The sequence below is a fragment of the Jatropha curcas genome, chromosome 6, assembly GCF_041381405.1.
Source record: "Jatropha curcas cultivar XTBG-Jc1 chromosome 6, XTBG_Jcur_1.0, whole genome shotgun sequence".
In the NCBI taxonomy this organism is placed as follows: Eukaryota; Viridiplantae; Streptophyta; class Magnoliopsida; order Malpighiales; family Euphorbiaceae; genus Jatropha; species Jatropha curcas.
The window spans coordinates 1,703,905-1,717,925 of NC_143156.1; the positions used below are offsets into that span (position 1 = coordinate 1,703,905).

A 14,021-nucleotide genomic window follows, 5' to 3' on the forward strand; every position below is an offset into this window, starting at 1 on the left:
AAAGTTGCCGGGATTCACTTTTTTTGAGAAATTGCTTGGACGTATGCAGCAGAAGTATAATTTTAAGATTAAGGGTAAACTAGAGAAGTTTCAACAAATAAATTTCTTGACAAAAACTATTGGGGTTTTAAACAAAATTTTGTTTTACAACTACCCTCAATACTAAAATTGAAAGATTCTGCTAGAATTCAGATTGAATTTTAGATTATTCAATAGTATATACAAGGCGTACATTCTTCAGCTTGCCACGACAGAGAAAGAAGACATACACTTGTCGAAAATGTACATCCGTATTACAGAAGGAATGATTGAGGAACATTGCAATCTCACATAAAAAGACCTATCAGTGGATGTCAGCTAAATTTTCTGGTACAGTTGTGCTGTTAATGTTGTCAAAGGACCTCAAAAATAAATCCAAGTCAATATGGCCAAATAATAATGCTACAAATCCTTCTTCCTCCTTATACCTGTAGGAACACCATAACAAACTGGAGATGCTCCAATCAGAAAAGGGAGTGTGCAAGCTTCCCGAGCTTGACTCATAAATGATCCAATCCTGGCTCTATGATTACAACAATTCTTTAAGGACTCACTATCACAAGTTTCAGATTCTTTTCTTGTTTGTGCCTTCTTCCTAGTAGTAACTTTCTGTCCCTTCAAGTTCATGGCCTCAAATTCTTTTGTTAGTAAATTGCATTGGGAACAATCACTAGATCTTTCCTTCAACCAGGCATCAAGCATTGCCTTCCCGAACCGATCAATATCTTTGTCTGTGACTTCCCAGAGATTTGCAACAATGATGGGAGAGCCAGCTAGAAGATAGGACAGGGGAGTACCTTGTGGAATGTAAGAGCCATTTAATGACAACGCACCGCTACTGCATCCCATCAGAAGGGTAGCAGCGCAATTTTTCAGCTTCTGAATCTCTTGCTGAGAAATGTATTGAGCTCCTGTACCACCAGAAGTATATTACACGTAATTCAAGATGAGTGCAGAATAATAAAAAAAAAAATCATGTGATTCAGTGCATTAGCACATGAGATTATGCATACCGCTTCCATGGCCAAAATACAAGAACAGATCATGACTTTTTAGGGCTAAAGTCAATTCTTCAGCAGTAGGAGCACATCCAGCCTTCCCCTGAATCAAATATTTAATGGGTATCATTAGAAGAAATACTTCAGTAATCTTGAATCACACATACCTAAATATTAATCACCTTCAAAATTTCAAAAGGGCAAAAAGGAAAGAAGAGAAAGAAAAAGAAGAAAGCGTGAATAGGTCCCTGTTTGTTTGCTACAACAGCGCTAGAGACGACTAGCACTGAGTTCACAATACAAACTTCCTGTTGTTCTTTTTTCTGTGACTAAAATGGTGTAGAACAGAAATTACCTCAAAGTTTTGATCTCTAAACCAGTTCTCAAACTCAACCTGGGTGCTGCTTAGATCACCGCTGGGATTCAATAAGTAAAATGCATCCAACGGATCTATGACAGGGAAAGCAGAAACTATCCTTCCTATTTGCTCTTGATGGTTGCAGCTTCTATCAAGTGTCAGACAGATGCTGCCAACAGAAGGCATTCGATAGACCTCCTGGTTTCTAAGAACTGGCAGATTCTCCCATGGAAGCATCTGTATGTAGTCATAATCAGCTTAAATGAATAACAATAACAATAAAAAAGAAGAATGTGAAATCTCATCCAATCCAAATGAATAGAGTCGATGTCAAATGTTGGCTTGATGTGGAAATATGTGAAATTAGTAAATCACCTTGCTAACCTAAGGAAAGACAACATCTTTAAAAAGTGAAATGTATTCTCAATCTGTGAAAAACCATGGGTAATGATTAATGAAAACATAAAATAATCAGTCTGAGCATGTCATTTCTCATTCATGCTAACACCTGGAATTACTTAGATATGCACTATTCAGGTAAACATTCTGGTGATAGAAAAAGCCCTCATAAGACAATCAATCATTTGAAAGTCCTAGCAAAAGCTGGAAAGCAATTTGGGTATATTAGAACCAGAGGTTCACAGTCGGATCAGTTCCGAAGTCCTCCATCTTGGTCTCTATATGCTAGTTTATGCGATATATTTCTCAGTTGATGTAAGCAAATCAACTGTACAATTACCAATGCAAAAATTTCAAAATTGAGCCTTTACTTTTTAACTAAACCAACCCAGACAGATACTATTTCAGCCTCTATTATGCCTAAATGAGAGACAAAGCATTTATACAAATAAGTAAGACTAATCTCAGAATTTGATGAGTGGAAAACAAAACCCAGAAGGGCACACCCACCTGCACTTCACTATCCAACACCAAAATTACAGGTTCTCTGTTAACAGAGTCCTCTTCAAGTTCATTCACAGCCTCAGAGAGCAGTTGGATGGCCAAGTCAGGCAGTTTCCGAACTCCTTCAGATTTGTTGTCCTCATGAGTTTTTCCATCAGAATATAGAGCTTTCCCAATGAAGCAACCTTTTCTCAACGATAACAAGTCAGAAACACATACTTCTCCATCTAATGCACATCTTCCAGCTCCAAGAGTAACTTTGAGAAAACTTTCATTTATATCCACTTTGCATTTGGATTTAAGATTGCACTTCAGCTTCTTCAGCACTGAGTCTAGGTGGTTGTGATTGGATAATTCTCCTAGAAGCACATGCCTCAAAGAACCGAACCATATATCTTCTAATTTCCTGACCATAAAATGCATGAAATCTTTAAGCACCAAGTAAATCAGTGAGCAAAACTGGATTATGCTAAAGCAGCAGAAAGATACATGAATGGATTAAGGTGCCATATTTAACGTACTTCTTTAAGTCTAATAAGAGGTCAGGAATAAAAAAAAAATTTCCACCTCCAACAAACTTAATCAATTAGAACCAAACAAACGTATTTTAACTTGAAATTTCTTGCCTAGATCGGGTCCATGTGAACCGCTATGACATGGGATAGATCCCACCATACGTGAGACTACTCCCACATGGGATAAGGCCCACTTATACAGTGACATTTCTTGTATGAAACTGGTATACCGTATTCATGAATCCGGCTTAGGCAAGAATGATTCATTTTAGGTTTTAACTATGAAGATGGATCACTGGATGTTGGAAAGTGTTCCATCCCATATCATCTTACCACACCCATCTAAGCCATACAAAAGAAACCAGAACATACAATACGAAGTAAAGGCATATAGAAAACTAATTTCATACTGAGAATTTTTTGAGTCGTGTTGACTTGAGATAACTACCTCAACAATTTACCAAGTTGACAATCTAGCTTCTTTCTCGTCATCCACCATAAAGTTCTATTTTCTTTGGTGTCCTCTAAAGGAAATATCGATGAGGATAAGTAATTCTCCTCCAATATAAGTTTAAATGCAGGTGCAACTTCATCAATGACAGTGACACCCCAGGGACAATGCCAATGTTTATCCAAGCCATTTCTCTCTGAAAAGTCTTCATCATCATCTGAAGCTTCTGATAAATTTTCATCGATTATTAACTATGCTGTATGAGATAACTTATGCACACAAATGGATGTGTATAAATTTCACAAATCAATTTATCCGTTTATATCTATGCAAAGTACCTTCTAAAATTGCATTCAATGGCAAAAGCATCACAATAGGTTGGTTCTTAAAATTCAAACGTGACAACAGCATCCATGTATGGACGCATGAAGGATACTTCAGAAGTTCTTGTAATAAAGTTGCACAAGGACCTTCAATCAAACTTATGCAAATGACTGTCGTGCAAGGAAGGTTCAAAAAAAATTCTGTCACAAATTGTTCCAGAAATTGAAGAGACTTGGGTGCAAGCCTGCAGCACAAAGAAAATAAGAAAACTCAGAATTTGTTTTAAACCATGGAAAGCCTCATTATGCAAATGTAACAGCTGAAACCTTGGCGAGTTACATGTTTCTGCTTCTTTGTTTGTTGCGCCAGAATTTAGTAAAGCCTGCAGATAGAAGGAAAAAACATCAATAAATAAACACTCCATCCCTCAAATAACTCATATTCTGTTATTAACTGTCATAATATTTCTTCAATAATAGAAGTCAAAGCACTAATCCTTCCCTTCAGTCCTTGCTACAGCACAGTGAGACCAAATCAAATTGATTAGAAAATAAAACCAAAAAAAAAAAAAAAAAAAAAAAATATCAAAGGAACTTAGGAGAATAATTATTCATCACTCAACAGGATCTCTCAAGAAGATATTTAATCTATAGAGCAATTCAAACTAAAGAAAGGAAGAAACAATAAGCATGCAAATATACCTGATTAGCTATGAGCCTTTCAGCTTTATGTTTCCCTGTGATGCTTGTAAAGAACTGATAAGTAAGATGAGTACCAAGTGAAGCTTGATGAAAATAGGAAGCCCAGTGACTTTCAGAGAGCACTTTGCCACAAGATGGCAAAGAAAAAAGCTCACTTGAGGAAGAAAGAACATAAATAACAGAAAGCAATCTGGAAACCTGCAATTTCATATGATTATTCAAATATCAATAATGTATAACAACATAGAAGGAAGGGCAAGATATGAACTAAGGTAACGTTAAGACAAGTGAAAATAGAAGTAAATTATAACATAGTAAAGCAAGACAAGGATGACCTTCTGAAAAAGTAAAGGAACTTCACGGGAGAGCACAAAGGCTAGCTTCAAGCAAGAAACTATCTTCTGGAACTGAATGTGGGACAGATCGCAGCAAATGCTCCTAGTGCAAAATCAATCAAGAAAAAGGAAACATATCAATTATCCAGAAAGAGAAGTTCTACAGTTGATATTAGCATGTATGAAGACCATTGCTCACTTCTAGACATTAGTTCACATTAGAAGCTTAGAGCAAAAAAAGGACCTATCAATGCATCCTTGAATTAGTGTTCGTCTTTGACAAACATGCTTTCATAATGATGTAAAGGATGAATGTACTGATCAAACAAATACCTGCTGTCTTTTGAACTGTAACTCTTCAAAAAGAACCAGCATAAGTTGTAAAGTAAAGCAGCACGCTCAATAGCAAATACATCGCCGCATAGCTCTCTCTCAACCAAATCAAGCAAAAAAGTGAGAGAAACTGTAGAATAAGTTTGGGTGAATGAATTTTGGCTTACTGCAACAGAGATACTTTGCAGAATAATTTCATGGACTTCATGGATTTGACCATGAATATCAAGGCATTTTCCTGAAAATTAGAACATAAATCGTTAAAAGAAAATCCAAATGGAGGAGACGCTGCTGCAAATGCTCACACAAAGCAATTGTTAAATATCAAAAACTTCATATCCTTCAATTCCAGAGTGAGAATTTATTCTTTGCTTTCTCCTATCTCTAGCCATTTTTCACTGTTTGGGATTAGCATAAACTACTCTTAAATAATGACCTGACCCATGAGTGAAATGGGAAATTTTTTAATCAAAATTGAAGTATCGTGCCACTGCCCCATTACTCAACACAAACAGACTTGGTTAAAGAGAATACTTGAAATGATCGTATGGAGTGTTAATATATAGCTACAACCATACCTCTGCCACTGAGTAACCTCAGGAAGAGTCGTCTGCGGACAAGCTCGCATTTCATATATATGAAATTGATCAGTGATCCTGAGTCTTTAACATCCTTGGCAAGACAAAACCAGCACTTCATTTTGTTACAAATGCAAGCAACTTCAGACCCAAAATCAGCCATGCCGCTATTCATTTCTGAGAACGTCTCCCTTTGGTTGATATTATTGAATAAATCACACTCATTGTTCTCATTGAATTGTTTTGAAAGGCCAAGTTGAACCTCAAAACTGTTGGCATTTTGGTTTTTAGAAGAACGATACCTAGAACGAGTTAGCCTCATATTATGTTCAGTTGCAGAAGTTTGCTCCTTTAATAAGGATCTTGCAGTATCCTTGGTCTGTCTACACTTTCTGCCTTTCCCCTTTGCATTTGGTCCTGACCTTGTAGAAGCAAAATCCAACTTTTTTGGCTGAGCCACATCAGAACAAGCAAATATATTTCTAATTCCGTCCTCTTCTTTGGGACAACTAACAGGGTTTTTCCACACAGGAAGATTCAGTTTTTCAAGTGATGACTTATACAAACTTTCAGCAAGAGATAACATCTCCATTGAAACAATCCTTGTAGCATCAAAAATACGATTTCGAAATAAATCAGCAAGTTGCTGATCAACAGTGACTTCCAGAATTAATCTGCACTTTAAGCAAGAAAAAGCAGAGGAACTATGTGCCAAAATTTGTTTGGCATTTTGAATTTCCTTTTCTGACAGATCCCAACATCTTTTTGTACGATATAGTTTTCCTAACATTTTCAACAAGAGTTACCAAATCAAATTCTAAACAAGTACAAAATTATGGCCATAGGCAACTAAAAACGGCACTTAAGCTTGACTTTATACCTAAAACAGAAGAGAAGGCGACTATAAACAGTGACAGACTTTGTTGGCAGGAAATGCCTTTCCCCCAAAGTAAAAAGGCTTCAGCCTCACTTCCATTTCCAAGCCTTTCATGGATACTTCCAACCTGCATTTGCATGAGCAATCCAAAACCAATTCATAAGCTTTTAAAGAACGGAGAGGGTATGCATGAAATTCCCAGATCAGAAGCTTACAAGTCAAAGATAACACAACCTGAAGGGTGCTTTCAAGATAACATTGGAGCACTTTCCATGGACTAAGATAACAGGCATCCAAATCAGACAAATTACTATCAGAATACCACATTTCACTAACAATTGATTTGTTCAGACGTAGATTGCAAAGACCATATGTAGGCTTTTGAGAATGATCCCTATATTCGATGTGCTTCTCATTTTGCTGGTCAACAGAGTATGTGAATTTCTCTTGGAAGAGTTTAGTACGCAAACGATGAGCCTCTTTTGCATAATAAAGAGCCTGTAGGAGACAGAAAACAAAGTGGAATTTCAGAAACCCATAACCAGAAGGAAGAAAAAAACCTACATCAAGATGTAATAGGAATTCAACATGTGTTCTACTTCTATGTACTAAACCCATATGTACAAATGAAACTAGCTATGCAACAACTCAAACCATAACAAAGTGAACATACATTCATATAGAAACAATATCCAATTTGAAGGCTTAGCCACATGCCATATTGACACGGAGATCCATCAGATTCGAAAGCCATTTGATTCAAGTAGAAAGTGCATGTGCGGCCAAGATCAAACCGACAATGAAATTGGTAAAACATTCAGCAGATTTGATTTCCAAAATCTTATCAAGCATTTCCAGTATTAATAAGCTAAAGAACTTAAGGATGTGCACTATGCTCATGTTCTTGGATACTAAACAACGTTGACACTTATTTCATAAAAATATGTAGAGTTGACAGCAAAATTTTTACTATCAATCTACACCAAACAAGCTAAAGGGCGCATTATAGCATATTCTAGAAAAATTTCCAGTCACATACATTATCCAAATCCAGTGAATATAGAACCAAATCGTCATAGGGAATTAAGAAGTTGAGATTTTACCAAATAAGAAAATGAAACAGGTTACCTCAAATAAATGCCCAGTTGCAGTGAGCTTTTCAGATAAATCGTAGTAAAGGTTCCCAGCGAAGAAAACAGAACAACTGGTCATGGGTACCTATAAAGAGAGAAACAGAAATGAATGAATGAGTGATTATTTTGTATGAACTAAGAAGTTTAGAAATTAATGAACTTGGTGATCGTACCCTTGAAATGAGTTCATGAACAGCCTGTTTAACATCGTCAACTGTGATAGCCAATTGAAAAGAAGTTTCATGATTACATGAGCCACAGGGAACACTTGAAAATAAATAGGAAAAATTTTGTTGAAAGCCAACTAATGAATGTGGGAACCCCTTTAGACAATCCATCCAAAATCCAGCAGACTTGAATTGTTCGCCATAATCTCTTGATAAGTTCAAAAGCAATTCATCAGATACAGGCGAAACACAAAGAGCATGACTAAGTCTTCTACTCTCCCACAATATTGGCAAGAACTTCTCTAGTGGCAATTCTTTTTGTTCAAATAATCTGATAATCAGCTTATATATGTCATGATGAAACTCTGTGGAGCCCTGTATAGAAAAGTTAACTAAGAATTTAAGCTGAAAAATTTGTTGTAATGATAACCAAGATCAAAAGGTACCTTCACTGAGAATAAATCAACTATGTTATACAGCAATGGCAGCACGCTATCAGTCAATATACTGCTACCATCTGAAATTGAAATGCCCAACCATATGTTTATGGCAGCTTTGATATCTTGAAATACTTGCTGCTTGAAAAAAAAATAAAAGAAAAAACAAAGAGAGAACATTTAGTAAAAATATGGAGCTTCCTCTTCATTTTTACATAACATATAAACTAATCACCTAAGATCATTAAAGTAAACTCTGGAGACTAGCCAGCCTTGTAAGATATAAACACCTTTGAGGTTGGTTCAGCCTCCTGGATGCACAGTGCTCGCAGGCAATATGCCACAGCTAATTGATGGCAGGATGGAGCTCCTAGGCTACGTTTTTCACCATTCTGTTTCAACGACTATCTCAAGTAAGTCACATGCTCAACTCTGTATATCAAATTAATAACAAGAAAAAAATGGAGTAAAGAAACATACGGTAGGACTAAATAACTCACGATTATAGATATGGCTTCCGACAAACACTGAACACAGTCCTCTGAACCTTCAAACCCGTGGGTCCTTAATGCTCGTCCTTTTCTAATTAAAATTCTTGCTCTCTCTAAATAACTATCTTGTGTGACGTATACATTTTGCAAGATAATATCTATTATTTCATTTTGCATTCTCTGGCACAGTTCAGGATACATGATTTCCATTTCTTCATATGCGAGAAGCTCCTATGTACATTTGAAAAAAGAAATGTTGGGGAAGAGAAAGGGAATAGTAAAAGGCAACAGTCACAAGTATATACGAACAGCAAAATCTGATAAAAAGATGCAGAAAAAAACAAAATAATAGAATAAGTCAAAAGAAAAGCATTACAAAGGCCAAACCTGCTGCAAAATTTTGCTAATCCCTTTTGACAATTTCACAGAAGATGACAGCAAATAATATAATGTTGGAGCACTATCATCCACTTCCAAGTTCTTATTCTTTTTGCATACTATCTGAAAATTAAATGACAATCAGATTTCCAGAACAAGCAAAATATACTGGAGGTTTAAATGTGTTCAGAAGCAACCTTCACCCATTGTTTCACCAAAGTCATAGGAGCTGGTAATCTTCTAAATAAATCTTCAGCAACGGACCAATTTTCAAGACTATTGACAATTATCTTTTTCACTTTGTGACTGCCACATTGATAAAGAATATCCAAAAGAAAAGCAGTTCGTGTACATGTCTCTGTAACAAAATCTATAATAGCATCTTCAGAATGATCACCAATTAACCCTTTGGACTTGGACATAAACATTTTACATAGACGCGTGACATAAGACCAGGATGCTGTGCAAGATAATTTTAATGCCTTTGAAGCCTGAAAAAGTAAAAACAACAAAAAGAAGGTTTTGAAAGAAAAAATATTAAACAGTAAAAGAATTCAAAACTTTCAAGTGAGTTTAGGGGAATAGGAAATTTACATGCATGTATGTTGTTGTATAGAATTATCTATATGATACATTTCCCTCAATCAATAAAAATTATAAATGTCTAACCTCTCTAATTTCAATCCTTTATTTGATACCTCAAATCCAGCACTCCCTGATGATCCATCTGCATTTATTTAATCACTCTCATTCTAAACCTAACTTCTGTTAACCACTTTCAAACAAATGGAACATCTTATTGGGAGGCATTGTTCCCTTTTCAAATATGTGAACTAAAAAAGATGTCCAGAGAGGACTTTAGCTGCAATTTTCCAATTACATAGATCAATGACAAGGAGGACTAAGTGAATCGATCCTTGATTTTTACATCTATATGAGCAATTGCAAAGCAAAGTAGAGGAAGCCAAAATTTGAAATTGCAGTAAGAGAAGCACAATAGCCATTTTATGGTACCCTACACTTCACAAACATCTTCAAACTTGAAACAACAACAACCTTGAGAAGTACAGCAGTATTGTATAAAGGTAACATGATCAAATCTTCCATCCTAAATGTTTTTCTTAACAAAAGGAGCTTTAAATTAGATTTAAACCTCACACTGAATAAACTCATTATAGTTAAAAGTTCAAAACAACTCATTACAAAATACAATTAAATGAAGAAAGAGAAATCTGGATCATGCAGAAAGGAACCATATTCACTGCACATGCTATCCAATTTCGATTCACAAATATACATACATCCATACACACATATAGTGAAAATACCTCATTTTCTTGCTTATTTCTGTATAAATGTACACCGAGATTGTAAAGAGAGGCAAATATATATTTCAGCCCCTGGGTTTGAATCCATTCTGCGGCAATGATTTGCTTAATCAGCTGAACATTCCTCTGAAACAACAAAGGGCAAGGCAATTAGCAACATATAAAATTTGGAGCAAATTGCATTCCAAAAGTGAATAGAGCTTGTAGTTTGAGTTTTTGAATATTATAGAACATGAATACCAACCTGGAATTTATGCTTTGTTCTGATGGAGAGAGTAAAGGCAGCAACAGAAATGCTAAGAATAATCTTGTGCTCATTAAAATCATCTCCCTCTTTTTGAGATGCTGTACTGCATGCTTATACAGGCAAATGTCAGAAAATGCTCAGTGAGCACTTTGGCTACCAATTTGTACATAATCAAAAAAAGCACCATTTTGAAATATAAGTAGGCTTGATAATGAATTCAGCACTGAGCTAACATATTATAGTTCAAAATTTAATTTTCAAGGATTGACCTATCAAAGTTATAATATTTGAAAACTAAGAATAATTGCCCTTTGTTTTTCCTTAAAAAACAAAAAAAGAGGCCAAAGATGTCTCAGCAGTAAATGCAGATCTAGATGTTATTTATCTCACTCAACTTTACCACATGTCATGCCCAAGGCTTCATGACTTAATGCATGAACAGGCAAAAGAAACAGTACTTACAATTAAGAAAGAGAACATCCAAGAGCACAAAAATTAAAATGAAATGCACGATATTAGATTTCACTTTCTAGCTAAGCAGCCTAATGTCTATCGATTACAGGAAAACACAGAAGGCATCATATATTATAGTTGCTTTACCTGTGCAAAGATAGGAAAACATCAAAAAACTGATCAAATGCTTCTTGGATGTTTAACAACAAAGTAGAAACAGATGCTACAATGTCTTCAGCAATAATTTGTTTTTTATCCAAGTTTACTAGTTCAGCAAGTGGCTGGCATAAGAACTTCAATGCATTTAAGTAGCCCAGCAGATAAACATTTCTATCCTTCTGTATGCAACCTAAAGAGGTCCCATGATGAAAATCCAACTGTGAACACAATAGACCAGCAGAACCCTTGAATTCAACACCACCTGGAACACAGTTCTCACTAATTCCAACATCAAAGTAACTTCGCAAAGAACCAAGCAGAGGTGTTAAATTGCAAAGCCTAACTCCATCAGCAATTAAAATACTAACAGCGGATTCATTCTTTGCACCTTTGGAGGATGTGATGTCACCAATTTTGGACTTAATAACACAATCAGTTAAGGTCAATCCAATAGCATAAAGCCTGAGAATCATATCCAGTGGTGTCAAAACCTGCCAAAAGAATTGACTTGTAGTGAACGTACAAATATTTCATATTTATCCTCATCCAGATAATGATGCAAATGTATGCAACAGATGGAAGCTAAATAAGCAAATGATCTAAACATGATACCGGACAGAAATCATCAGCTAGGTCATTCAGATGTTCTGCAACAGTACTACCAAATATTGCACTTGCAGTTCGACATTTATTGGCACAATAAGAGACAAGTTCAACAAATTCTATTCCCCAATTTTGTCCTTCAACCTGCCAAAATCAAAGGGTTTATCAATAGGACAAAGAAGGTATTTTGCTTCTGGATTCACTAGTAAACAACATAATTCCCAGAATCCATTTACTGGCATTTAGGAAACAGCTGTTTAGAATTTTCCCAGTCTTGAAAGGTAAATCTACTTGCATTACCTTGCACTTACAGGCAAGGGAGTCCAACACACATTTTAACGTGTCAATGACAACTGAAGGCCTATCATCTTGAAGCAAGAAGAGAGAGGAACAGATCCGGCGGGAATACTGCAAGCAAAGCTCCAATTACAGAGACAAAAAAAGATCCTCTGAAATTTCATTGGCAAAAATCTAGCAAATATTACCTTGTAGATTTGATCTTTCAAGGATGACTTGGCATACTCATCCAATGTTGTCACACAGAAAGCATGGACTACATCTCCATCAAAATTTGTTAAATCCCCAACCAAAAACAGAGTGCATTTGCCAAGGTATGTTACAAGCACCCTATGCAACTTCTCACATGCATTGGCATCTAACACCCTAAAACATTCAAATGTATCATTATATAATCAGTAATCTAAATATCCAAGTCAAGCTACCATTCAACGTATTCCCATACAGTTAATGATGAAATTATGCACCCATCAGTCCATCAAGCATTCAGTGAGAACCCATCTATGCTATGCTTTGCATAAGACATCATAAAGCATAACTATGCTAAACCTAAAATCAATTCAATAGTTGCCTTTAGTAACAGAAAATTTCTTACAAAATAATAGCTGCGCAGTAGGAAATTAAGAGTTCTATGTTTGTTGGAAGCAAACAATGGGAAGCAAACATTTTTTTTTCTGGCTTTTTCCCACTTTTTTCTTAAAGTGATGCCTCAAACATTTACCATTTCCAATAGAACCAAAAGCTTTCTTCAATACATCTTCCAGAAAAATATCGTTACCATGTAACTATTAAAGCGCAAACTGTTCCTAAGTATTCAAACAGCCCAAATGCACAAAATCCATTAAACCAAACACCATAACCACCAGCAGAGCTACATGCAACATTATCTTCTAGCAATTTATTGTTTTGTGCTTTTCAGCAGTTAGCCATCCCCCCTTTCTTGGTTCAAAAAAAACAACAAAATTCATAAGATCGCAAAATTTATTACATTTCTCTTCCCACAGTTCCCAAATGCCAAAGCATGCACTAAAAAATATCTCAAACCTAACAAAATTCGAGTAACTTGAAATTAACCTAATTCTCCTTTGGTTATTTTGTTTTTTATTGTCCATCTACTCCATTTAAGAGATAAAATTCAACATACCTGAACCATGGTGTAACCTCCTCCACCAACCCAATAACTCTCATATAATCCCTTCCATCCATACTCTGCCCCAATGCCAAACACTTAACAATGACCACTACCAACTCAACTACCAACTTCGCGAACTCCAGATCTCCATTCTCCGCTGCGCTTGGCAGGAGCTTCCCTGACTTTTTTTCCTTCTTCTTCTTTTCCTCGAAACCCAAATCTCTAAGTCTCCCCAAAACTCTAAACCCTTCATTTTCTGCTTCTTTATACAATCCCCAAGTCTCCAAGCAATACACTAACCTTAACCTCTGTACACTCATCATGTAAGGTTTTCCTGAAAGCTGTGAAGATACAACTTCCAAACAATCTAAACACAAACTGTAGATATCGAATAGTTCATTAACAAATTTTGGGATTTCCTTACTGTCCTGGGAGGGTAATTTTGAGGCATCGGAGAGGCGTTTTGGTAAAACTGAAAGGCTGCGATTGAGAAATGGAAGGAACTGCTTGGCTAGAGATCGGGTCTGGGTCTGGACTTGGGTTTTGTTTTGGGGTTTGCATTTTTTGGGATTTTTGAGATCAGAGAAAGGGTTAAGGTAATCGAAAAAGAAAGAGGAGATGGGAGTAGAAGTAGAGGATTCTAGTTTGGAAATTAGACTGGATTCTGAGAGAGAAGCCATGGAAGAGAGACAGAGAAGGGAAGGAGGAAGAAGAAACGAAAACAGCGTTACTGAAGCTCAGCGTTCTTCTTTTATGAAGGCGGGAATTGAGCCCGCCTACAGGT

At 36.1% G+C, this 14,021-nt stretch overlaps 1 protein-coding gene across 2 annotated transcripts; it reads right to left on the reverse strand.

The window, feature by feature from the left end:
* Positions 1-163: 163 nt before the first annotated feature.
* Positions 164-13,989, reverse strand: ESP (separase). 2 transcript variants are annotated; one of them, XM_020677214.3, is made up of 27 exons: positions 13,250-13,989; positions 12,294-12,471; positions 12,109-12,216; positions 11,818-11,952; positions 11,194-11,696; positions 10,591-10,696; positions 10,347-10,472; positions 9,216-9,509; positions 9,028-9,141; positions 8,650-8,871; positions 8,440-8,541; positions 8,159-8,287; positions 7,719-8,087; positions 7,541-7,630; positions 6,647-6,910; positions 6,416-6,539; positions 5,536-6,318; positions 4,958-5,195; positions 4,625-4,727; positions 4,290-4,487; positions 3,915-3,970; positions 3,603-3,832; positions 3,262-3,490; positions 2,305-2,704; positions 1,393-1,632; positions 1,053-1,140; positions 164-950 (listed from the first exon to the last, which is right to left on the reverse strand). In XM_020677214.3, exons 1-27 carry the CDS (start codon positions 13,915-13,917, stop codon positions 442-444), a joined length of 6,606 nt encoding a protein of 2,201 aa, XP_020532873.1. In that variant the 5' UTR covers positions 13,918-13,989; the 3' UTR covers positions 164-441. The 2 variants fall into 2 exon arrangements, with proteins under 2 accessions (XP_020532873.1, XP_020532872.1); XM_020677213.3 differs by having other exon boundaries at positions 8,159-8,290.
* Between the last annotated feature and the right edge of the window lie 32 nt (positions 13,990-14,021).

Coding starts and splice junctions, on each gene's coding strand:
- ESP (XM_020677213.3), bottom strand. CDS start 13,917: ATGGCTTCTCTCTCAGAATCCAGTCTAATTTCCAAACTAGAATCCTCT. Junction 8,872..9,027: donor TTAGCAAAATTTTGCAGCAG/GTTTGGCCTTTG, acceptor AAATGTACATAG/GAGCTTCTCGCATATGAAGA. Junction 3,833..3,914: donor GAAACATGTAACTCGCCAAG/GTTTCAGCTGTT, acceptor TTTGTGCTGCAG/GCTTGCACCCAAGTCTCTTC.